The following is a 27,297-nucleotide window of genomic DNA, read 5'->3' on the forward strand; positions in this document are numbered from 1 at the left end:
TATTGCATAACATGAACGGAAATATGTCATGCCTAAGTACATATACCCAACACGGATCTCAACCCGGGAGCGTACCGATTCCGAAGTGCTATTGCGCAGTCAACCCCAGGGCGATAGTTTGAGACAATTCATTCGACACATGCGCTTCGCTCGCCGCCGCGGATTGTGTTACTAGCTTTAGATTTGGCTTCAACGGTGCTACGTGTCGCGAAATCTTCTTCGTTGAAGACGCCTGATAAGCCTGTCTAGCCTGACCACAATGCTGCACAATGTTGTTGTGTTGTCGGGTGGAAGGCCATGCGAATGATTTTACACCGCATGGCTGGCTCCACATTCCATTTTTCCGCCTCCCACCTTTCTTGTTAACCATGTTTTATTTTAATTTTTTTGTTTTTATACTTCTGCCACTGGCCTTCCTCACATATGCTAATAATGTGGCTAATAATTATAATCCTTACAAATAGATGGTGTATTCATTCATTAAATTAATTTCATCGTGCAGTCTATCCTTGACAGTAACGGCCGTTTTCGCAGTGAAGATCAATGTGTCTAAAGGCGGCTTGCCAATCAGACATAGCCGGCTCCAAAACCAACTTGTCTCCTCTCGGCTACTCGGGGGGCTATTCCAGACATCGTCAAATTCGCCACCTTGTCAGCTCTGATTGGCCCAAAGGGCTGCTAAGGCCTGTCCGATTGGCTCGAAATTCAGCCATTACCAAATTTGACAACATGGCGTAATTTATAGGCGTCCAGAATAGCACCCCTCGTCCGATCAGACCTATTCATACAATACGTGCCCCGTGAATCAGACTGTCCGACTTTGGCTGAAAGGTGTTTGTCGCTAATGAAGAACGCAGAAACAGAACACAAGGAGACCCCACCGCGAGCGTTCACAGACTTGTATAGAAAGGGATACGACAAGATCCACTTCTGGCGGCCGCTGATAAAGCGTCTCAGGCCACCTTTACCTGAAACACAGGTATACGCATGCCCGCCACCGCCCTCTTCAACCTCCTCGCTTAGCGGTTGCGAAACCTGTTTACGATGTACTTTGCGCAAATAAAATAAAAGAAGGATATACACGGTGGCAGTTGCGTCTGGAATGTTTTATCAACAGCAGCAGCTCTGGGCAGTGACTTATTCCTCTCCTTCCACAAGCGACCGCAGCTATATAGAGAGCGCACGACCAGATACGGTTTGGTTGCATTTGGCGCGCCGTCTTCGGGCCGCCTTTCACCTGTGGTCTATCGGTCTTATACTTTCACTAAAAGTTATCTTCTAGCTCGACAGTCTACTAGGCGCCACGTCTGTGAGTAACGCTCTGCGCGAAGATAGCGTCGTGTTCTCTCTCCATGAGTGACCAGTGTGGCGCAGTTGGCGGGCGTTCCTCTCTCGAAGAGTTACGAGGACCGCTCAACCTTTCCGTCGCGCCATATGCAAGCACTTGCCAGCTTCTCGGTTCCCTTTATGGCGGTTGCTTATGGGATTTTCGATTGTTCCGCGAAACTGTTCTCAGCCGTGCGACACGCTATCGCACGGCACTCTATGCCAAGGTCATTTTCAGCCTAGTCATCGAGCGTATTCCCGCACGATGACTAGGCTGAAAACAACCTTGACATAGAGTGCTAGAGTGTTTGTGACACACCGGTTAGCTTGCGATAGTGTGGCGTCGCAGGGACTCGCATTACGAGTCGCAAACGGGATGAGACCAAACAATCGCTTGTATACGATAATACCGAACTCGAATGAAACTGCTAAAAATGGTCACAAATTCAATGGAACGGTATGGGATATGGGAAGCGTTATGATGTTGAAAAACGGCAGCATTAATTCTTTGAGAGCCAAAAGCGGTCGCATGGTATTATTGTTGAGAACAACAAGGACAGGCGGAATTCCGCAAGTCGTGTAATGATTCTGTTCGAGCAATAGGATGAACCGAAGAGAAGCTATATATAAGGGACACGCAGTCAGAAAAGTGAGTTTAACCAACTTGAAATTGGCTTTACTGCCATGGGCTGGGAAAAAAAACATTAACATGGGTGAATATATGTAGCCACGGAGATGAGAAATTGCCAGGAATATTGGGATTCGCGACTGGTGCTGTGCAGATTTATTGGAGACACCGATGAGCAGCTTCATTCGTGTAGTAGAAATAAATTAGTGGGATGGTACGTAGCGCATTAGTCCAACGTCCACACGAATTACCGTTCGTTCAATTCAATATCGACGATCCTATATTAGAAAATATATTTTTTAAAGATGCGCCGTGGGGATTCAGTCGCTACGGCGTTCTGCTACTGAGCACGAGGTCGTCGGTGCAAATCCCAGCCTCGGCGGCCGCGTCTCGACGAGGCGAGATGCAAAAGCTCCCGCGTGCTTAGATTGAGGTGTACGCTAAAGAACACCAGCTTTTCAAAAATATTCCTCCAGAGCCCTCCTCCAGCCCGAGTGTCGATTTTGAACGTTACACCCCATGAATCAATTAAACAGAAAAACAAATACCGTAAAATCAAAAAAAGCAAGTTGTCCTGCCTCGATGGCGGAAGGCAAACCATTTGCCTCCCGCACGGATATCCCGCAGGCGAGTGGTGCAGCAAGAACGGAAACTGCAGGTGACATTGTAGCGTATAAAAGTTGTCGCTACTTGTTCCGCACCGCAGAGATGAGGCGATCACACAGGACAGCCGTAGACATTTTCCTCATTTGGTTTATTTGAACTTTAGTTACTCGAATTACACTTTTAGACACTTGCACATTACACAACTATGACATCTGAGCAGCTCTCGCTGCGACCTGCTCTCTTGGTGTCTCCGGCGCGAATTCCCGCCGGGCGCCTCCGGAAGCGTCCCAACACCCCGCCGGAGAGCAAACAAAACACCAATCAGAACTCGTCGCTGACCGGAACCAATCAGGCCACACAGATTCAAATACGCACAGCCAATCGTGGGCGGGCTTCGCCGGGTTTAAACTAGGTGACAGTAGTCTGCCTAAAGAATTATAACTGAAAGCAAACTTAACAACACACACAAAACTACAGAGACAGCGGTTGGTCTTTTGACGAACTAGAGCGAAGAATAACTGTCGTTGTCCAGAAATAGAAAGTGAACGAAAGAGTCGGGAAGCATTCACCGAGCAGTTTGGGAAATCGGAAGATGGGTCCGGCCGGGCCTCGGAAGACCGGCCGGAAACTTAGGCGAAACGGGAGGTGCCCCGCCTGAGATTCCCCCAGCTGTCCTACGCACTCGGGGTGAAAAGACACTTTGAGAGAAAGACAACGATAAGAAAGAAAAGAACACCCCTACGTAACACAGGCGACGAAGAAACGTAAAGACGAACAGCTACGCGACAACAATATATATATATATATATATATATATATATATATATATATATATATATATATATATATATATATATAACTTCAGCGATGCTACAAGGTCAGCAGGACAAGTACTTAAAACTTGTTCTTTCTAAGTTTTAGCATCGCTCGGGATACTTACGTTTGAAAGGTATATCCTGAAGAATTTCGCTTTGTCTTATATATATATATATATATATATATATATATATATATATATATATATATGGCACCGTAATCGTTTTCGGGACGACATGGAACTCAGCTAAGAAATCGCTGTCCGCTTATTTCTTGTTCCTGTTCCTTGCGTAGTCTCTCTTTCACGAAGCCGTACAGACCAGCTGAAGTCCATACGCTTAGCACCAGCGTGCGCAAGCGAACACGTTCTGTATGAACGCTACGCATCGCTTCGTATATCCGCTCTCGATGTCTGCACCCACCCGAGTCTCACTTCGTGGCGCTGCACAACATTTTCTTTCTTTTTTTTTTTTTTTTCGCGTGGCTTCCCCATGGCCTTGTATACGTAAAGTCGCATATGGATCCGGCTGAGTTCGAGCATGCAGACTATAAAGCCACGCATCATATTCCCCCTCACCCTCGTTCGGTCTCCCTCGCAGCGGAAGAGGAGGATGAGCTAGGCTGACACTCAAAAGAATCCCTTACAAAGGAGCCAACCTGATGCCCTCTGGCACACTCCTGTCGGCACAGCGCGAGTGCCTGCCTCGGCGGCGACGTGCTCCGCGAAGCGTGAAAGTGCACTTGGCGCCGGTTCTGTCGCTCGCGATCGTAAAAAACGCGGTCGCTAGCTGTACTGTATTTCAAGCCACGAGGCCGTAAATGCTAATCTTGTTCACGTTTGCTTGCAACGTGTGTGTACGTGCATTTAGGTCTGTTTTTTGTTGCCCCCCACCGAGGGGCTGCGGTTCTTCGAAAGTCGACAATTTGTCGCGGAGTTATGAATCGCAAATGTCAGGCGTCAAAGGTCTCTTGGGTTGAGAGAATCGCTTGAGACAGTATGCGTGGTAAGCCGGAGCGTAGAATTAACACACATTCTTCTTGTTCTGCGACAACCTCGCGTTGACACGGCCTGACTCTACCTGTAAGCTAATGCCCCATTCATGAGCAGCAGCTCGCCGCTTGACAGACCAGCGCACCAAGCCGTATATATGTCTGGACGTGCTGTTTTGTGTCGTTTACTTTTTAAGTGGGCCCTGCTGCAGAAAAAGGTCGCGAAATTCAAGCGAAACTTCTATACGCTAGCCTGCGCCGGCGATGTAACGCTAAAAAAGCCATCTGCTCTCAGAGCTGCACCGGTGGTCGGCACACGCTCGTGCCACTGCTCCGGCGTTCGTCGTCGTCTTCCACAGCTGGCTGCGTTGCGGTTAATCACTCCAGCGTAGAATTTCTCTCTTCCGTCGTCGTAATGGGTAGGCCGCGTTTACAGGGGTATGAGCCATTGCTTAAGGGGGTATCAGCCATTCATTCATTGTCTCACGTAATGGACAGATTTAATTTTAAAGAAATTTAATGGAAATCCATCCAGAATCAACGCGCTCGGGAAAGGGCTCGTCGTCGACGTGCCGATTCTAGCGCGAGAGCTTCCGAAGCCCCTGCGAAACGTCAGCGAAGAGCCGCGGACCCCGAGTTGAGGGAGCGCGATGCTGAGGCCAAACGTCAGCAAAGAGCCGCCGACCCCGAGTTGCGGGAGCGCGATGTTGAGGCCAAACGTCAGCGTCGTCTTGCCCTCCAGGAACCCGGCAACAATGGGGCACGCCTGGGCAACGCTAGTGCCAACTTCCCCGGTGCGACGGCCAGGTTTCAACGCAAGTTTCTCAACCGGAACTTCGGAGCCAGCTGCAGTGCGTGTGACCAGTTGTGGTTCGAGAACAACGTGGTATACTCGTCCGTGACATTCGTTCGGAGGAACACCGAAGAAACGCACAAGCTTAGTTTACCACCATTTCCTCGACAGGGGAGGGGCTACTAATATTTTCTGTAACACAGCGTGCGATGCCAGATCCCTACATATTTAACAGCACGAATGCTATCTTCGGAACTCAGTTTTATGTTGGACCATCGTGCTCATCATTCGCATGCATTTGCATTAATTCGACATTGTTATTTCCGAAGAATACAAAAAATGGGTTATGACTCGTTACTACTACTCGCTACGTAATGGGCATTTCCGTTCATTGAGAAAGACCCACCACTCCTCTTGATTTAGAGATTTTTGTCTTCTGTGACTGGGTTTACCCAAATCACCTTACGTGCACTCAGACTACCCGGCAAGGCAGAAAGCGCATGCCTATGGATTATATCCCACAACCTGCCCTTTCCGCTCTACGCTAAGCGCAATATCGATGCTCGAGGCATGTTCACGTAGTAGTAGTCCTGTGACTGCCACCAGGCTTGAGATATTCATCCTGAAAATCTTCGGCAAAGTATACTACCGTACCACGTAGTTTTCTTCCACAGTATGATAGAAGCTTTTCTAAATAAAAAAGAAATAGATAAATGAATTCAATGTCACTGCGCTTATCCACAAACTTAAGAGAATCACATTTATTTATTTATTTATTTATTTATTTATTTATTTATTTATTTATTTATTTATTTATTTATTTATTTATTTGTACATACTACAGCGCAATGAGCGCTTTAGCAGGAGTGTGTTAACCTTTGAGGGCCAAGCTGCTTCAAGGCAGCTTTTTGTCCCGGGCCTTTTAACGCGATAGCGTTAAGGGCCCCGTGTCGCAGAAAATCCGGCGTCGGCAACCGGCGTCGGCAACCGGCGTCGGCGTGCGATGTCGGCGGGCGGCGGATAGAAAATCTTCCCCAAACACACGCAGGCCCTCGGAATATATTTAGGTACATGTATATGCCACGCCTTCTTATATGGCGCATGCTGTATATGCGGGTTATATTGCCACACCATCCTATCATTACTGTTGCTCATGCCTTGTCCTGCATTCTTGGCAAAGCTATTCCTCGGAATTTTGAGAATGACAATCCACAAACAAATGTCATGAAACAATACACCCACAGCGCATGCCTTTTATGGTAAATCTTCTGAGACTGAAATATTAACAATACGAAACAAAAACGGAAATGTGAAAATTATGCTTTTTTTTTTTTGGCGTGGCTGTACGATACCTCCGGGATCGCCCCACGCAAGAGGCCGTGTTTCTACCAGAAAGCTCGCCTTCGTGCATAGCGTTCGCCGCCAGTGTTTCCCGGTGACCATTACGGTTGCTTAAGCTGCAGTTGTCGGGAAGCGTGAGAAGCAGTCAGGGATCCTCGATTGCTATCGCGTTCCACTCTTAAAAGCGAAGCTTAAGCGTCCTCCCATTTTTTCTCTTGGAAAACTAAATTAATCTGGAAATTGAAAGTTACACATCAAAATAACATCCAGCGATAACGATGATGTGCTAAGACCATACATCTTGGATGGCGGATACAAAACTTTGGAATGGGCATGAACGAATAGGCCCCAGCACCCCAGTCTGCTATTTCAATAAAATGTTTATTCTTTCTCCTCCAGGTAAGGAATTGCAGTCTTTTATGGAACGAGGGCCATAGCCTCCTATGTATATTGGAGGCTATGCGAGGGCAAAAGCTGAACTTAAACATGTTAGTGCGTGCAAAGTAGGGCAGCAAGTTGAAGCAGTGATGTCGTCTCGTCGATGACTCGGGCGCAAGGTTGTCAAATATGGGTGGTTCTTACAGAAAGACAGGAAAAAGATATTTATGTTGCTTGGTTCACGTCACCGTTATGTATACAACCATACAAGATTCCTACTTTTGTCACCGCACCTTCAACATTGGCTGCCTTGAATTCAGCGCTTGTATGATGCGCGCGAAAGGTTTTAAAGTTTTATTCGGCGAAATTAGTTCAATTACGATCTGAGTGGTGATTATCCAGAAATCTTGTGTCAGCCGCTGCTCGGAATTGTCACCAGCAGAAATATTCTGTCTAGTACCCTTTTTTTAAATTAGTCTTTCAGTCGCCACGAGACACCTTGTACGAAGCATGAGGCACCCAATACCATGCAGCAACCTATACGATGTCTGGTGTTTCAAGCGGTAAACGCATATGCATCCAAACCAGCCGGTTTTAGTCGGAGGACGCGTCGAAAGATGGTTGCTCCGGCTGTCTAAACCTGCCTTGAGCAGGTGTAAACTTCTGTGATACCGCTTGGAAACTTCTCGAAAACTTGTTTCAAGCTTCTGTGAAACTTATTACCGACATGTTTGAAGTATATTTGAAAGAAGTTTGAAAGAAGTTTCCAGGACCGTACAAGGCTTCCGGGAACCTTCGAAATTGTTCAAAAAGTTGTTCTAAACTTCTTTGAAACTTTTGGAAATTTCTTAGACATTTCTTGAAACCATTACGGAAAACTCACCTTTTTTCAATCTGTTGGAGGCCTCTTTAAAACTTCTCGGTAACATTTTTGAAATTTCTTTTAAGCTTCGTTAAAAAGTTGTTAAAAACATGCTGGGAGCTTTGTTTGAAACTTGTCCAATTGTGTGAACTTCTTAGAAATGTTGAAAGAAGCTTTTGGAACCAATGAACGTTCTTGAATGCGTTTGTTGGGGCGAGTGGCAGTTTTTTTTTTTTTTTTCTTGTTATCTTGCAGCCTTTGCACACACGCGTTTCCTTGTCATTTTTTTTTTTTTTCGATCAACACGTACCACTGCAAAAACGGCACATCATTTACTGACGCGTGCCATTCCCAACCTCGCAGCACGCCGGCAGTCACCGGAGGCACGGCCACGGACTGGGCTGTCGCCGGTGCCCGCCGGGCTCGGCCGTGCTTCGCCCGTGCGGCCACGGCCTGGACACCGAGTGCTCGCCGTGCCGTCCGGCTCAGTTCCAGCCGCACCACTCGTACCGGCGCCACTGCCTGCCCTGCTCGCGGTGCGGCCGCGGGCTGTTCGAGGCGCACCCGTGCACCCCGACCAGGGACGCCGTGTGCGACTCGTGTCACACGCTGGTGCCGGGACCGCACTCGGAGGACTTTTACGTGAAGTGCGGAAACGACACCATGTACACCGTGTCGCCTTCTTCGGACGAGTACGAAGGCGACGACGACGGCGAAGACCTCTGGCATGGTGGCGACGCCGAGCCGGGAGACGCGATGCTAGTCAGGGACGAGTTGACGCACATGAGGCACGACGGTGAGTACAACCGTACTGGTTGAGTTGTGGCTTTGCATGACGTGCTTGCACGTCTTCCGTGGCAAGAGAGAGAATTGGGAAGTAAGGGACGTTGACCAAGTTGCACTTGGTTTACTGTACCTGCTCGGCGTTCGCCGTGCAGGGTATAGCAGTCGACAGCGTTCACCGCGCAAATAAGGGTGGTTGCACTGTCTTATTGTCTTTAAAAAAAAGTACAGCAGTGTTCTGGTGGCTTTCTGTACCGACGGAAAGTCTGTGACAAAAATTACGGTGAACGTGGTATCTCTTTTCCCTTCTCTTAAGAAAGCAGCGTCCGATGCGTGTTCTCTTTATATGTTCGAAGTTCAGCAGAGGTCGGGGACAAGTTTGTCGCTGGGTAACAAATGTCAATTAATCAGTATATCCGTTAATCAATCAACGAATCAAATACTGTTGTTCAGAGCTCATTGAACTGGTGAGGCACTTTATGCAGTACTGCGTGGAGTAACAAACACTGTGGCAAAGTAACTAGCTGCAGAAAAGTAAACGAAAACCAAGACTAGCATTAGCTTAGAACTTTTTGTATGGGAGACCGATTGGGAGACCCGATTTGGAAGCAGCGTCAGCGGCGGCGATTTAGGCAATGGCACCTCGACTGCGAATCATAGAGGACGCTACCACTTTTGTGCTTTATGTACAAAGAACTGGGGGTCCCGTTGCATTCTTCTCTAGGAGGTCCTGATGAAAAGCGTCCCTCGTCTCAGAAGCTTATCGCTGCTTAGGCATGCTGTCTGCCTTTAAGCTCGTGTTTCAGATCTTCTTTTCTCTTTTGTAGCTGCGAATGTCATATCTGCGGATGCGAAAGAGTTACCTGGTTCTCAAAGCGTTCCCCAACAGGTGAACAAATGTCATTTGAAAGATATCGAGCCCATAAATGTCACTCGTATTGCACAGTGGGGTTATCTTTTCTTTATCTGATGTACGGAGAACAGGCTAAAATAAAGAGATGCATTGCGAAGATATGGTGTCGGGAGCCCCTTCGAGAAAGGCCGTGTCTACTTGAATTTCACGTCACCTCGCAGCTTTACGGGCAAAAAGAAACAGCAATACAGATCTGTAGTCGTCGAGTTCAAGGCCTCGACAATTTCTGTCGCTTGCCACTGAGTGACCTCTCACTCTTCAGAACAGGCCCTGTACTTAGCTCTTACTTAAACATCGGGTGTCCTGTAACTACACCAACACCCCAATGTCCTACGTTTCAAGCCTTTCGCCACCATCCTACGTAAAAATAAAGAAGCATCAGAGTTACCACAAGTGCACGACCGTAACGACATCGTAAACACTGCCCGCTCGCATTGACCGTTCTTTCGACGGCCTTGCCCGACAAGTACTACTATTTCACAGGCTGGGAAGAGCGGAGGATGAAATAGGTGGAGGAGGGGGCGGGGGGGGGGGGTGGTGAGGAAAGAGGGAGGGGTGCTACCAGGCAACAGGTGCTCGCCGCTTGACAGCGTGAAATACAGGATATATATATATATATATATATGTGCTTGTGTGCCAGTCAACGGGCGCTCGCCATTCTGGGAAGCGTCGACCCGTCCGCAGATTTCTGCGAAGGTCAGTTGTCGAAACGAAAAAAGGGGGGTGGCGCGGGGGGACGCAGCAAGCAGTGCCTCTAGAAGGGGGGCGGGGTCGCTCGAGCTTAGGTTGCATTTTCCCACGCTTGGCTGAACCTTCTTCGTCCCCTTCGAGCACGTTTGTTTCTTCATGTCACGCTGGCTTCGGTCCCCTACTGCACTCTCACGACCATTAACTGCTGACGGACGGCATCGGGCGTCTTTCGCGTTCGACCTCTCTGTTTTTTCGCCTCGTCATCAAGTTTTCTTTATTTCTTTGCTTTCTCTCTCTTTCTTCCCCTTTTGTCCAATTAGTGCTATTATAATTCGCGTGCGTCCCAATTGTTGCTCTTCACGCCTGAGCAGGCTCATCGCCTTTGCAGATACGCCATCAATCTCGAGATGAAGCCAAGCGAAGGAAAACGGCGTCCCGAATGCTTTTATGTTCTGTGTCCGTCGTTATCACGAGTGCTCCCCGCTGATTTTGCTCGGAAGTGCATGCGTTCGATACGATCTTACTCACAGATACAGTGTGTAGCAGGACGAGAAAGTAAATAAGAGTCAGTGCTCCGATTTTGCTTTTCCTTTTTAAAGACGATGTCTTTCTCGGCGAATTAACCCCGCTTTTCCGTATCGTGGATGTTTCTAGTGTCTTTTGTAGGCCGATCCCGGAGATTGTGCAGTCTAATATGGGCGCCGATCTCCAAGATATATCTGCAGTACAGATAGTACCAGTGGTACTATGGTATAGGTATCAGCGGTGACTGTGGTAAGGTGAGCGTTCTCGCATTCTTTTTTCGGGGCAGCTAGCGTTTTGAGACGGTGTCGTTCGAGATGCTGCGCCTCTGGTCGAAGACGTAGACGCCATCGTTTGAAAGGTTGCGGGCCTCCCAGAATAGCTTGCATGGTGAAGACAATCTTTTATCGACGTCAACTAAAGATTGAATCACCTTACAGCGTTTTTTTTTCCCTTCCGGGACGAAGGTTTGCGTGGTTTTCTCGCTCACGTCCGTGTGTGTGTAAACTCACGAAAGTGAGTTGACACAAATTTTTCATTTGAGAAACTTTTGTTTTTATTTTTTCTCTCCCGAGCACTTTTTTCTTCCAAGCACTTGCCAATTCGTAGAAATATCGCGCGTAGCGAACTCGCATTCTGACGTCTGTCCTACATACTTGAGTAGATAACACAACGCACGCTCATCCAACGATATAACATGACATGTTCATAACGGGCTAGCCAATTCATGTCTTCGCAAAAAAAGGAAAAAAAAGAAAGTAACGACAATGATTAGCACTCATTCAAACCCCGTGGCTATCGCGTCGTTTTTATTTGGCAACTGCATTACTAACTCTATATGGATGTTGCAACCAGAAGTATACAACCATATGCATGTGTGTTGATCAATTTATTTGTTTATGGGGTACACGAGCGTATTTGAATTTCGCGCCCGTTTTTATTTGGCAACTGCATTACTGACTCTATATGCATGTTGCAACCAGAAGTATGCAACCATATGCATGTGTGTTGATCAATTTATTTGTTTATGGGGTACACGAGCGTATTTGAATTTCGCGCCCGTCGAACACTACGGCGTCTCGCATAATGAACTGCGCAGTTTACCTCAGTTGAAATCGATATTTCATTTTTTTTTGTTATCAAGAGGGGCCCTTTGATGAGAGTTCTGTAAAGAAACAAATTTCCAGCACTTTAGCAACCATGAAGGCATCACATACGCCCTTACGTTGAGTGAGACTGCGAGGAAGGACTCATTTTTATTATAATTTTTAAAGCATTAGAGGCGGCCAAGTTGACAGCCGATATAGTTAAATCAATTCTCGCGTTCGTTTCACACGCAAAGACCACGATTGGACTATGAAGCACGACGTAGCGGCAGGCCTCGGAGTGCATTTTACCCACCGCTATAGCTGGCCTCCAACAATGCTCAGTCGGTGCAAACCAGTTCCCAAGACAACGGTATATACTTATCTCAAACCGTTTGCTGGTGAACTGCTCTGCGTCACAGTACTGTTGAAGTACTAAGCTTTTATCCAGGCGGTCGTTAGTTCTGCGGTTCGGTTGTTGATGCCGAGTTTCACAGCGCGGAAAGAAGGGTGTTATAGAGGAATAAAAAAGAAGTATGCCTGCAATGCATATGTGCTTTTGGCCCCCTCTAATGCGAGTGTTTTACGCATCTATCAAGCATGACAGTGTTCAAACGTCATTGCTCGGATCAATGAGTGTTTACGATGTTTGGGATGGCGCACCTTGCTGTGACTTCTTGTATTGTTTTCCTCGAATCAAGCGAAAGTGTTCAAGCCCTGCTACAAGTGACACTAAAGAGTAGCCACAAAATACGCAGAGATAATTGGCGTGCCCAAAACAGCTCAAATGACGACTATTTGTTGTGACGTGTAACGCCTTTTATTTGTTTGTTTTTTCGTCCGAGTGCGCGCTTCGCCAGGAGCGTTCGCGTCATTTCGCAACGCGCGCAACCAGAGTGCCTCTTTGTTCCGATTACGCAACACACGCGGGCACCTACCTCCTCACCCGTGCAGACAGCAAGGCAGCAGTAATGCACGTTTTACGTCTTGCAGGCACCCCGAAGTTATACGTGCCCGCTGTTGTTATCTTTGTGACACCCCTGTGTACAGCGTTGGCGTAAGGTCGCGACGCCTCTCCGAGAACGCAGCCTACGCGTGTATGTTTGTTTCGCGTCGGTATAGGGCGGTCGTGAAACCGCCAAAGCCTCTCAAGGCGCACGTACATTACTGTCGGTGCCCTCGTTTGCATATACGCCGGTTTTACGGCCCTAAAACAAGATACTCGTGCAGGTCTTCGTTGGCAGTCGTCGGCTCTCGTGGGGCCAACTTTCGCAGTCACGTGCCTGTGCAGCACTGTTTGCGCAGCCGCCCTCGCTGACACGTGAACCACGCGCCAGCCGGATCGAAGCAGCTGCAGCGGTGACGTACGAAGTTTGGCGGGCGCGAACGCCGGATGCGCTTTTGCGACGCCTCCTATGTGTGTAGCTGTCCCTGAGAAGCAGGTGTCTTCGACGTACCGTACCGAGAAATCGGGCCCGCTGGTTGCCTTCAGGATGGCGGCAGGGCAAAAACAAGCGCCCACTGGCAGTTGCAGATCACGCCTGTAAAAATGCCTTCTTGTTATGACAGCCCCGCGATGGCTTTTGCTCTAGACTTCTCTCGAAGTCGTTACTTGCGCGTGGCAGATCCGACCGGAAAGAAAGAACACTCCTCCCACAAGGCATACAAGTTAGCTTGTTAATTTTCGCTCTGCAGTTGCCCGAAATGCTCAAATGAACGACTTTTGTATAATCTAACTCCGAGTAATTTCGCCATGGCGAATATATATTATATACATTTTCTTGCTTGTGAACCCCTATCCCCCCTGATATCTACACAAATAAGGATACATCTGCATTAAAAAAATTGGATTATGAATTTTATTTATTGTGAATTCGATTATGAGTTTTATCATATATGCTATACGCCAGGCAATATTTGAGACCCCCCCCATTTTGCCGCTTACTTAGATAAAGCAATATTCAAAACCCTGTCTAGAGCCCTCCACAATACGGTGTGTCTCGTAGCCCAGATACTGTTTCGACCGTCGGCTAGTCAAATCACTCAGAGCTTGCGCCGTTGGGCCAGCGTCGACATCCCTAAGGCGTGGCTTCGCATCCTGATAGGCTGGACCCTTGCTTTGTGGTTCCGATATTACGAGTTTACATCCTAGTATACCAGGTGTGTGCTCGCCACCAGCGTCTTCGCGACTCTCGTGTCCTTGCGCAACCGCGGCGTGCGTCCTCGCGATTGACGTGCAGCGCGCCCAGCGCGTACGCCAGATGTCTCAACTACGTGAGGGTCGCGAATGCACGCCCCGCAGCTATCCTTGGCGTCGTCGTTATATCGCCGCGGAATCAATAAACATCCAAGGACCACAGCAGCAGTGGTGGTGCCTCTTATTCTTATAAGTCGCGGTTGCTCAATGACGGCGAAGCCGTGGTATAGCATGCACGGTGGCAGCAGCTGCAGCACTACACGCAGGTTGTGTGTAGTATACGTCGAGGCGACCACGCGGACTCGAAGCGATCGCGAAGATTTTTCACGGCCACCGCGATGGACAGCTGTTGGAGGGCAGTTGTGGGCATTGCGTGAGCGCCGGCGTTCTCCTTCCCCGCCTTCTCACTTGGGCCGCGCGCGCCCACCCTCGAAATGCTTTATCGTCCCGCGCCTGCTCGCTCGCCCTCTCTCTGCCACTGCCCTCCTCTTGGACGTTGGGCCATTGGGCAGACCAGCCGGACGGCTGGCCGACCGGCCGGCCACGGGCATCTGCGGTCTCGAGCACCTTGTCTGTAGCTTGCTGGCTCACTCCAGACGTGGCGGGTGACCCCAAAAGGGCGCCGACGATAGCGTCGGCAGCCGCTGCGCGTGCAGCCTCTCGCTCTGTTTACGTTGCGCACGCAACGGCTCGCCCCTTCTTCCTCCACTTCGCGGCCGTCGAGGTACGGCCTGCAGCCTGTTTTCCACTCTCTGCTCTCCACGCGGTTTGAACTGGTTTTGCATGCACGCAACTGGCTCGTATAGAGTTTGCATACCCGCAACGCGCTCCTTGGTCGAGACTGTGGCGGAGAAAGGGACAACTCGGGCGCCGGAAGGACGGATTGGGTTGATCGGCGGCGGTGTTGCCTTCTTTTCTGTCTTGCTTTTTTCGATTAGATTCCTGGTCTGGAGGCCGCTTCTCGAAAAATTATTTTGCCGCAGCACTATAAAAGACTTGATATATGCACTTCCGAACACGGTATTTGGTGTGTATTCAGGATGATCAGCCGTGGGGTAAACTGCTGTCTCAGGAAAGAAAGATGGAAAGAAAGAAATATAGGTCCAGAAACTTGAAATTTCATCACTTGACCTATCCAACAACGATTTCATTCATTTAACAACGCACCTAATGCGGGCAACTGAATGTAGTATGGTGACTAAAAAGCACCGAACAAGTGCACTGACGGCTCAATGCGAATCATCCTGTTTTGTTCACTCGCTCTCACAAGTTCGTATTCCTGCTTAAATAGGAAATTTACAAAATCGCTTATTCGGAGGAGCGTAAGTTAGGACATTACAAGTATACGCTCGTAGCCGAACGAAAACCAATCCTCACTGTGCGACGAAAAATTGCGTTTCGCAACCGAGAATCCGGAAACACTTTGTCTAGGCGTGATTTAATCGAGAGCTGGTATAAGTGAAGTACTCGTTCCTTCGCGAGATACCTTGTCATAGAAAAAGGGGAAAAAGCATATATAGTTCAAGGAGACTAGGAATGGCTGTGCAGCACAGCTTATGTGAGTAGCTTTACGTCCGATGCACATAAATGCCGTGCGTCATCATTGGGTTTCAATTATAGTGGAAGAGGCCCTTTTACGCAATCCAAAAAGTCGAACGAGTGACCGATTTTGATTCGCGTCGCAAAATTTTTGCTGTGCGCTTCCAAAAAAATGCATGAAGAAAATGGAGGCGATTTCAGTTCATCCTAACTTGTAGTCTTCGCAGCCATGTCTGTCCTCGAACCACCGTCTTCCATTTTCTCATAACTTAACAGACCTTCATTTTTCTCCATGGCGAAATGCGGGGAAATCATACACTCAGCGAGGAAGCTCTGGATCGGTATTCACGAAAACGTTCTTGTACGCTAAAACTCTTCGTAACAGCTGGTGCGAGCTGATCTTGACGTTTGACGTATCCAAAGTGAAGGTGGCCAGGCAATGGAAAACAGCTATTCCAAAGGAAAATCTTTGTGAATACGGCCGTGGAATCTTCCTTCCAGAGAAGATATCTCGAATCTTCTTTCTCCATGTGCTCGAAGCTGAATGGAGCCGCACGCTTGACGTCGAGGCCTTGACATCGGCCCTCGAAATTCCTCTGAAGTTTGGCCTGCTCGCGCAAGCCCTTATCGCGGCTCTCGCCGCGTCAGTTGCAAGTGCTGCATGCACTTCATAACACCAAGAGCAGCGGACCCAGATGGCGTCCGAAATGGAGGGCAAAGGTCAAGAACTCCGGTTAGCGGCTCTGGCTGGCCAAACAAGCTCATAAGCACGTCAGCACGCATGCATGTGATGTCGCAAGGGGCAGCACCATGGTCGTGCACTGCTGGGTGAACACGCATCCTCCGTGATTCATGCCTTGTAAAAGTACGCTCTTTGATGCTATCTCAAGCTTCGCAAAGAAATCTTCAAACAAACTTTTGAAGATACAAATCTAATACAACCACCTCACATGTACCTATTTATATAATAAATAGCGTCTGGTACTTAACAAGCACTCGAGCAGTGTATGCGACACTGTAACATCGCGATGAGTGCTGCATAAAGGGATACGCAGTGGCTGCATGGTATTGGCAATGTCGCTGGTAACCGCTCTACGATTATTAATTTTATTAATCACGGAAACACATGCAAACACCACAAAGAAAGATTGGAAAGCGGGCCAGCATGCAATTGTCTCCTAAAAGAGACACCACGCCCACCTACTTGAATAGGAGAAAGAAATAAAAGAGAACGAGAAGAAAGACACAAGAAGCAAAAATGGGAGAGGAATGCACACCACAACACATCATACAGTCACAAACAGAGTACGAGCATTACAGGCGACAGTCTCGTCTCGTGGTTGACAGAAATTCTAGCACAGCCTTGTGAGCCGCATATCGGTTTGAAACGCAACCTTTCGGAAACAAGTTACCGTTAATTGCAGTTCGAGCAAGATTATGTTCTTGGAACTTGCTCCTGCAGCACACAGCTACAGCCCTGGAAAGTTGGACATTTTTAACAGCAAGTAGTCAATCGTCTCGCTGTAGTGTCCACAAGCTAGGCATGAAGGGCTCTGCGCACGTCCTTGTCGGTGAAGGCGATGGGTTGCTTTGCACTCCAGGTGCGTAAGTTGAGTGGTAGAGACCTACTGCGGCGAGTTTAACTATGGCAAGGGATTGGTGCAGGGTACGACCCCCTGGCTACACGTTCACGCGGGTTGTGAACGCTGTATGTGGAGCCCTTGATGGCAGTCTAGCGTGGTCGAATTCGCATTAGCTATCATTTTGTGAAGTCAACATTGCGCCGGGGCATTACGCTTCCTGAGATACCGACGTGTGACGGTATCGACTGAACCACCATCTCTTCGAGAAGCTAACGTACGCAGACTTCGTGCTATGTATAAACTATAAACAACGCCCTGAGGAAGCTCGTCCCACAAGCCAGAGGAAAACACTCTGCAGCTAGCTCTGAATGTGTTCAAAAATACGCAGCTGCAGGGTGTCACGAGGCTGTAAACATAGTGTACCGGGAATGGCAATGGAGGTCCTCAGACATAACACCTCAGCGCATCGTATACTTAGCTATATTTTAGTGCTGCAATGAAAGTTGGGAAGAAATAGAATTTGCCACTTTACAATATTGAGGACGTCTAGTTCTTATGACCTAGCAGCAACAAAAGCAAATGATAATGTAAGGTAAGAATAAACGTCACAAGTTCAGAAATAAAGAACGAAGAAAATCGTTTCAGCCTCTGCAACACTTCAATGAAAGTAGTGAAATATCGAAGACACTTTAGACGTGAGGCACTGCTTTACACACATTACCGATTCTTACATGTATTCATTGTGGGCTTGTTGATGAAAACGCTGCCCGAGGCAAATATGATTATTGTTCTTCCCTCAATAAGCGAACGCAAGGTCACTAAATTATCCCCATTTGTTTTTTGCTATATTTCTTATAATAAGAAATTGTGTTTTCTCCCGCTCCAACAAAGATTGCTGTTTTTACCTGTTTAATCGTTGTTCGTATCGTCGTCGTTGTTACCTTTCTGTGTCGTTGTCCTCGTCGTTGCTTTGGTCTCGTCGTCACTAATGTCAAATGGATGCGGCTCGCAAGACATCAATGTGTTCCGGACGCGCAGCTGATACTGAGGTTTAAGGGTTTAGTGCCTAATAGCATCGGCTTTGTCGTATTCTTGGCGCGCTCGCGAAGTCAGGTGTTACGGCGAACGCATGAACACCGGGCCTCCGAAGGTCACCTTCCTTCCTAATGCGTTCAAAGTGTTTACGCCGGGCGCCTTCAGCCACCGTTCCCGGAGGCAGCATCTGCGCGCATCTCGGCCATGACAGAAAGATGTGGCCAGTTGGGCAGATGTTTTCGCTCTATGCAGATCTCCGTGCTCACGAGCGCAAATCGGGAAACTAGAACATTTCGCTCCTTGTAGCAATGCTGATTTTCCCACTTCAGCGCATCATGTCCCGCACATCCATTCGTACACCGTGACAGACAGACGCACGTACGCACACACACGCACACACGCACATAATAAGGTGTGTTAATTCTTGGCTCACGCCAACTCACACTTAGCTCAGTGTTTTTAACGATTCGTACACGCCGCCTCAAGGCGATGTCTTTCAGCTTTCAAAACCTTCTTCGGGGCAGCAAGCATCTGCGCGCGTGTGGCCGTTGGGGCAAGAAAAAATAAATAATTGAGCAGATGTTTTCGAAGTATGCAGATCTCTATGCTCACGACGTGCTGCGAAAGATGAACATCGCTCTTTCTCTCTCTTTCTCAGTGTAGACAGCAAACACTCCCACACACATTTCCAGGTTGTCTCTTGCGCGCGTGGCCTCCGTTTAGCGCTATCTCCCTCGTGTGTCTGCAGGCTTCGCACTCGTTAGAAACACGTGGCGTAGATGCAAACCCAGCTGCTGCTTGTGCAGTTCGCGTGACCGTTTATGAGCCTCGTGCCGGGCCTGCCTGCCCTTTTCATCTCTTCCCCTCTTTCTCTAGCCTACACACGCTTCCGCTTCCTCTTTTCCGGCTTTATCTTGCTGCGGTTCCCTCCCTAATTATTCCTTCTTTGCGCGTGCCCGCTGTTAATTGCCAATGAATGCGCAATCAGGACGCTAATGAATCATGTCGACAGATCGATCTGGAATTAGTTGTTGCCGCTTCTTTTAGTACGTGCGGCGGATTAAGAGGAGGAACTGCGACCAAGTCACGTCGTCCACTCCCGGTTTCAGCAATCTCTCATCGTTCGCGGCACCGTCGGTCGGTTATCTGGCCCCGAGATCGCGGCGTTCTCCGGGTTTGAAGCGTTCGTGAACCTGGTGGGAACCTTCTCGTATCATTCACCACCCTCATCTTTGGCTCGGCATGTCCTCGTTTCGCATGACGCTGCAACTGTTCCGAACACGGACGCGAAGACGGAGCTCAACGGAAACGAGAAAGCTCGGGAATAATAATTAAAAAAAAGCGAAATGTGGAGGGGACCGCTGAACGGAAAGATGCAGGCGCAGCTGCTGATTTAATTACGCGATACATTATTAGATATCAGACTCTCACCTGAATCCCGCCTCGTGTCCCCGTCCCCACAAGTTATCTGGTCACGACGCTATAAGTGGAAGATGAATCGAGCTGTTCAGGCAGTGGATGTAGCCTAACCTGCGCCGACTTTTGACGTTAGGCGTTATGGGAATAAGGGCTGCTTCTCAGGTTGTTTAGTTTATGCCTTTGACTCGCTACGCCCCACTTCTGAAGAGGCAGCGTGATGTGCTTTTCAGCTGTTTGACAGACTGTGGGAACGGCGAAGAGGCGTGCGTAAGGCCCGCCAGTTAGCGTAAGTGTTTCTTTCCCTATAGCGTTGAACGACGTATTGCGGAGACGATCATGCTGAACTTGAAGCGCACGAGTGTTTCGCTTTCAAGGTCAATGACTGATCATCCCAAGAGATCGCCTTGGAGGCATCGTTCATTCACTCCCTCACAACAACCTATGGCCGCCGCTTATGTAAAAGTAAAAAGCAGGGCGTTATGAAATAGCTCTTCACTTAAGGCTTGTATTTCGTACGTAATTTCAGATAAATGCATCCCCGGAGAATGGTTATACTTAAAGTAGCACCCGGACTAGACCTCTGAACCGCCGCCGAATGAACTGGCATGAGTGAACGAGCTGTAATGGACCGCTTCGTTTGGAGTTCTAGTCTTTCTAATGGTTAGGGGCTTCAACTGTGAGATGGAAAATAAACATTGTTGATAATGGTTTATGCATTCGCGAGAAGCTGGAAATAAGTCTACCATGCGAGCTCCACCAAACATAGAATGGGCTAAAATTTGTCGAACATATACGTGCGCGCAAAAGCGTGACACACAGCTTCCTTTTTCGTTACCATGCTGATCGTTGCAAGCATATCTGAAACTGTCGGCTTCTATCAGTACTAAAGAGAAGCCGTGTGTTTTACCATGAAGAAGTGACAACTTTTGATACGCGTTGGGCAGTGACACAAATTTACTAGGTCTAACAACATGTAAATTCATGATTCTTTCTTATTTTGAGATTGTTCCTCAGTGTTTATGACTTTTAATAAAGAATTACAAGAAGTAAAAGAATATTTCGCGAAGTCAAAGTGTTTAATGACCTGCCAATTCACATCAAAACTGCGACAAACCTTTAACTAGCGTGTAAAAAATACTTCTTTAGTTGCACAAGATGACATGCGCTAGATTCTGCCGTTCTTTTTTTCCTTTCTTTTCTTTTCCCTTTGCTCTTGTATATTTTCAGAAAAATTTTATGTGAATGTTTCTATTGGTCCTACTATCTGCCACTATACTATACGTGTATTCTGTCAAATATTTGTGAATCATCATTAGTTAAGCGATCACGGGAAAAATGAGAGGAAAGTGCCAGTCCTACTTTACATGGTCATGGAGGCGGTGCAAACGGCTCTGTGGGTTTTTTTTTTTTTTTTGGAGGGGGGGGGGGGGGGGGGGCTTTTTCTTGTCCTTTTTTCGTTACTGAACGTTTTAGTGCTGCTTTGTGCATACACATTTCACCGTATCCGTGCTAGTTTGAATACCATACAACCAATTTCCTGCTTTATTTTCACGAGCTTATTCAACACTGATTGGAACTGCTGACCGTGCTGCATGTAACAGCCGGGACTTTGAAGAGAACATAGGTCAATTGTTGTGCCGCTGTCCATACAGATGCGACAATCATCGGTGCAGAAGGCGGTAAAGGGGTTTGTGTGTTGTTTTCTTCTTTTTTCCTTATTATTATTATTTTTTTTGAAACTGCTGGCGTATGTGAGAGCCTTTAACTGCGTGGTGCTGATCGCTCACGCTCACACATTCTGATTTTTATATTCTCATTTCCCCTTTCCCCAACGTAGAGTAACCAACCGGGCGTTTTTCTGGTTAACATCGCTGCCTTCACTCTTTCTTTTTCTCTCCTCTATGTCCCTCTTTTCTGCGTGCATTTCCACTTCGTCGTTTTCCCTTTAAACCACAACCAAAACACCGCTTTGCGAAAGGGGTATGTTTTCATGGCTCCAACATGCATCGCACTTAGTATCTGCTATTCTACTTAATCGCAGAGGATCGTCCGCTGTCCCTGGAGCAGCCAGTGCGGCTCCACGGAGTGCACTCCAAGTTGCACTCCACGAAACACGGCCACCACGGCGGCGTAGCTGGAGGGGGCGACAGTGGCGCCACCGTTGTCACTGCCGTGGTGTCCATCTGCGTGCTGGCTGGACTTCTGTTCTCCGTGGTGCTCAGTAGGTGGAGGACCAACGGCGTGACGGATTCGCCCGCTCCCCGAAGGGTGAGAGCGATGATCGATTCACTGCGAAAATGAAAAGCGGTCAAAAGGGGAGGAAAACATAGACGTTGTGTCTGTCCCAAGATAAATGCTTTCTTTCTTTTTTTTTCCTTGTATTACGTTACTTACACGCAACAATAGCGGGATCTCCTACTACACTATTAATTTATTCTTACTTATATTCCATACATAAATCGATAACGCTTAAAAATATTGCAATTTATATTCCACATAAAATCATAATATATATTAAAACGGTATTTTAGATATTGCAATTCCTTACTGCTTAAATGTAGATATAACATTAAATATGTGAAACTGTGTTCCAGTAAGGTCACTTTTATCCGAAACAGTGCTTAGCGTACCTGCACCTTTTTAGTAGAGCACAGTTCCACATATTTACTGTTGTGCGTATTGAAAACCTGAAAAAATGCATGAAATGCCGTTCCATTTAGGTAAGTGGAGAATATTTGCACACATTTCGTGCTTTCCAGATGGAACCAAAGTGGAACGCGATTAAGAGTCTCACCTAACTGGGCAGCATGAATAATAAAAAGTAAAAAAAAATGCGGTTTTAGATAATATTCGAACAGGACACGCCTAGATGCATGCCAGTTAACACTAGCCGGAGCTTGTCTCCCAGTGAAAAAGAAGGTTAACTATCCTTCAGAGGCTACCGACATATTTAATGGTAGATGGCGGATAGTACGTGCTTTCTCTTGCTTGCTTGGTTGTTTGTTTGCGTCTTTCTGTGTTTGTTTACGGCGTTCCCAAGGTGAATTTGAATTTAGCCCAAAGTAATACTTTGGCTTGCCTCACGGGGTTCTATGTCTTCTTTATCGCGAAACGAGTGCACGAAGCGAGGCTGCAACCGTGCAAATCACCGTGAATACGTCAAAAACGCGTCAACCTTTACGATCGCGCTTTTTTCAGATTAAAAAAATTAAAGAAAACGTTGTGTCAGTACACAAACATAGCAGCGGGCTCATTCGTTTCTGTCTGCTTTCCACATTGCTGTTCAAAATGCCAATGATTAATTCAATAGAAAACTTTGTAATTGAAGTTTGCCCTAAGATTTATGAAACTGCGGAATAAAAAAGGCCTACCTTAACCTCGCAGTCGGAGATAAGCGATCCTTTAACACCACTGGGGGAGGTGCGGGGGGAGGGGCTGTGCCTGTGTCGTTCTGCTGCTGAACACGAGGCTCCGGGTTCGAATCCCGACCGCAACGACCGCGTTGTGGTCGAGGTGGAATGCAAAAGTGCGCTCGTCTATACCGTGCTGTGGGTCCGCGCTGAACAATGTCGCGTGGTTCCAAACTATTCCTGTAGCGCACCCAGTATGACATATGTCATGATCTGTTACCTGCGTCGCGACACACCCCTTCATTCATTTTTTTGTGTTTGATTTATTTGTTGTACTCTATTTGTTTACTTATTTGATGATATTGGAAATCTGGACAGCTTTCGTCCCAGCTTATTCTATAACGTTTAATTTTCAATTGAACAGACAGAAATGGCACGAGAAAATGAGGAAATACAGTCGCATACATGTACGCGCATTCATATATTGACGAGCACTTAGTGGTGACACGCGTGAATCCACGAGCAGTGTAAGGGTCCCAACAAGAAACTTCTTAAAATGTGCCGCACATGCGCCTAGAAAAAGTAAAATTAATGTAATTGTAGAATACTATAGAATATAAAAACAAGTAACAATCAGAAATGTCAGGAAGTTCTCAGACACTTGCGCAACGAATACAGAAATAGTTAACATCCGTTTAACCTAAATCTTTTCTTTTTGTTTTTCTTTCTTACTCCCTTTCTATTTGTTTCCATTCACTACAAATTAAGGAGGCAGATGTAATAGCTGCATAACCGGAGCCTGAGGCGCCCTCGGCGCCCACATCAGTGAGTCACGCAACACAGAGGCCATATTACATAATAGGACACTGTTGGCTGAAAAAAAATACCATGAGCCATTCTACTTTGTGAAGGTAGATGACCAGCGAAGCTGTTTAGCACACGACACTGAGGTGACACAGAATTTCGAACGAAGGCACAAGCATATTTATTGTCCTTATCGGTGGTCACCGTGACGATAGCTACGCACACCCATTCGCGTATCACCCGTGTTATTAAATGCACCCGTCACGTAAGACAATGAATGGCTCATACCCCTTTAAGCAACGGCCCATACGCTCGTAAGAGCCGCCTCCCTATTACAACGACCGAAGAGAAGTGAAATTCTACGCTGGAAGGATGAGCGGCAACGGAGCCAGCTGCGAAAGAAGACGACGACGCTCGAGCCATTGCTGATGATGATAGTTTCTGCACACAGACGCCATGAAACCCCGGATCTTAGCCATATAAAGCTTCGCTGTAAAATACGAGTACTCGTGGAGCGTTTAACGAGATATTAATTTTCCTTATATGACATTCAAGATCATATCTTAAAATATAAATTATTTTACTTTTAATTATTTCTTAACTATGAATTATTATAATTATCCCCTTCACTCTCAATGCCGACTGGTGACGTTCCAGAAAGAGTTAACGTTCTGCACCCGCAACGACCTCCTCTTCCGCTTCAAATCATGCGTAGGGCCACCATGCATGCAGACAGGCCCAACAACCGATAATCGAGCGGGCGTGTGAAACGCGCGGCCTCTGTACCCGCGGGCCTGCTTCCGACAAGGCACGTCACACGCGCATCCCGAGCGAACTTCGATCTCGGACTCCCGCGCTCTCTAAGGCAAACAGATGAGGGCGGAGATAAAGGCGCCCTCCGGGGCATCTTCGAGACCGGCCGAACAACACAGTCTGTGTAGCGAGGGCGCCTCCTCTCTGGGTCATCGCTGGGTCGAGCGAGCTTTGGGAATATCAAACGCACGCCTCTTGTCACGCACGGCCGGTTTCTTTCCGCTGTCACGCGTACTCTCACAGGCCACTTCTATACCGTCGCTCTCGGTATGCGATTGAAAGAAGCGGAGGCACTCGGGGTATGGAAAGAAATGCATTCCTTGAAAGAAGAAGTGAAGCGAACGTCGAGGCCCATTACTGTGCACGTCTTCATAATCTATGTCGTCTATATACCAACTGGCAGGAGCTTCTTTTAGGGGAAAGGCGTGTGAGCTTTCATTTGTCTACCTTCGTTCGAATCTTAAATTACTTTTTTTTCTTGAAGGTTACCTATTTCCGCAGAATTGGTCTGGCATAATCAGTGTCTTCATGCTTCGAGTTACCAGTTATATCTGCCTCGATCTGCGATTGGCTAATTTCCTGTTAGTTCGGCCGGTGTATACACAGCGACTGCCTCGAAAAAGCGTTGGTGCGCGGTGTTCGATACCCAGCCCAGAACAAGTTTTTCCTCCTCTGTGATAGATTATTTCTGCTCGTGTGGGATTCTGTGCATTCGAAAGGAAAATGTGTCTCGATTTCTTTGTGTTACACATAAATTTTCCCAATTATCGGTATTGGTTAGGGCGTTACCAGTTTTCTTCACACGTTCCTATTTTTCTAGTAGCTATAACAGTGCTAGAATAGTTTTTTTATTTCCTAAGGCGTAGCCTACAGGGAAGCTTGTAGCAAAAATGCGAAACAAAGTTCTTTAATACACTGAATCTTTCAACATTGATATGTTAATTATACGGCAAACACAGCGGTCGTTGTACGGGTGATTCGAAAACCACCTCCGTCAGGACGCCCGGCGGCGCGGGCATGCCATCTGGCCAGCCCGGTCGCAGTGCTCGCCGAGCAACTTATGCATATTGAAGGACACGTGATGAATGGTCAGCACGGGAAAATGAGCCGCAGCAAATAAAACGCTCGTGAGGACGCAACGGCGACCTATTGTGCATGCTTTCTGAGCGAGATGGAGAACACGCTCGGCGTCCTCTAGCTGCGCGCCTGGTGGCGGGGATAACGAGTGTTCTGCCCTCCGCCGTATATGGCAAAGCCGATTCATCGGCCAATAAGCCGAGACAAGCTTTGCCTAATGAGGCCTGTACAGCTCTCGCGTGCGACTCGGTGTACTCGCTTCAGGAATGGTCCGCTCGGCGGCGCTGTGCGCATTCGGAAGCGCCCCCCGTCCGGTCAGATACATATTCCTATAGAAGTCGTTTCCTCCGTTTCCTCCCCCCCTTCCCTAAGCCTAATGAGATGCTTGATGAATGTCGCTCGTTTGCGAGCGCTGTTTCACTGTCGTACATGTTTACAACTGCGGGTCTTTCAGCCCCCTCAGGTACGTACATGTACATGTACTAGTTCAATTTTCGCATTGAAAGAAGTGGGAAACGCTTTGTCACGGAACGCTCCTATAAAAGCCGAGGTGAAGCTGCGTTGAGGTATATTATAATGACTGCGTCCGGTGCGAAAAGTCTGAGTACAAAATAATGTATAGCTAATGAGAAGGAGAAGGCAGTTTAGAATTGTCTGTGCGCTCGGGCTGCGAACGCGTGATTTATGAAGGAAAAGCTTGCGCGTTCACGAAGACGTTTTGTGAACGGAGGTCGATCGCTAACGGGCCAATTTCGCCAGCGGAAATGTTGCCGTCGTTGGGAATAGCTCGTGAGGCGGGTCCCTGGACAAATAATGTGCGACGTGAAAGTGACAGAGGTCCTAAAACAATCACTTTTGAGTGCTTTCCGCAAATGGGTTTCTTGTCAGTAAGCTGTGTGTCGTTTCGGTGACTAACGTCATTAGTGGCCTCGCAGACACTATGTCTCTGCGTGTGCTTTGATTAAGTAAAAGGGTCGGGAGCAGGAGCGCTATTCTTTTTTTACGAACGCTTCAAAAGGATTCTCGGTCGTATCATCGTTAAGCGACGTTGAGCTTATGGATGTCCGACCTGAATGCCTCAGCGTCTATAATTATTCAATACAGAAAAAAAGGAAATTCCCACCAGAGCCTATCTCGCGACGAATGTCAACGTGAATGCAATTCGCACTGAAGCAATGCAGCGACACACACGTATGGCCAAAGTCTTCGCTAATGTGTCTCCGACTTCTTCACATTTTCTATTAACGACATCTTCCTTACTTCTCTCTAGCTAAACGCTCCTCACTCAATGCCCGCTCTGGTCCCATTCTGTTCACTTCACCTCTCTCTCCTCACTCGGCTTCTTTGGATGCCGTCTTCTTCATTCTTGCCACTTGTTCCGCTTGTCTATCCGGGCAATTAGCCAGTGGCCCATACCATACCACATTGACCAAGAATGTTACACATAGCTATTGGTGACCACACGCCCAGTTTCCCTCATTCCAATGTCCAAGTTGTCTATTCCCCTCCCAAGCTGCCCATTCGAGCACGTATACCTGCAGCGACATACCTACCCAGTAGCAAATACTCAGGGGCTCTAGTTGGCGTGAATGAGGTTAATACGGACGGACATGACGAACAGTGCGGCAAGTTCCCGAGAATGCTGGTCGCATAAATGTCCTCTCGAAACTTGTAAGTTTTACACGTGATCAGCTGACTGCCGAGAAATGAAACGGTAGACCTCTTTTTCCTCGCCCTTAAAAAGAAA

At 47.7% G+C, this 27,297-nt stretch overlaps 1 protein-coding gene across 1 annotated transcript in view; it reads left to right on the forward strand.

The window, feature by feature from the left end:
- The window catches only part of LOC119448816 (uncharacterized), a 46,432-nt gene that overhangs the window by 8,232 nt on the left and 10,903 nt on the right, over positions 1-27,297 (forward strand). Inside the window, exons 2-3 of the mRNA XM_037712031.2 lie at positions 8,104-8,536; positions 21,548-21,774. Coding sequence (XP_037567959.2) covers positions 8,104-8,536; positions 21,548-21,774 — 660 coding nt within the window. The remainder of the gene's footprint in view (positions 1-8,103; positions 8,537-21,547; positions 21,775-27,297) is intronic.

The sequence above is a fragment of the Dermacentor silvarum genome, chromosome 4, assembly GCF_013339745.2.
Source record: "Dermacentor silvarum isolate Dsil-2018 chromosome 4, BIME_Dsil_1.4, whole genome shotgun sequence".
In the NCBI taxonomy this organism is placed as follows: domain Eukaryota; kingdom Metazoa; phylum Arthropoda; class Arachnida; order Ixodida; family Ixodidae; genus Dermacentor; species Dermacentor silvarum.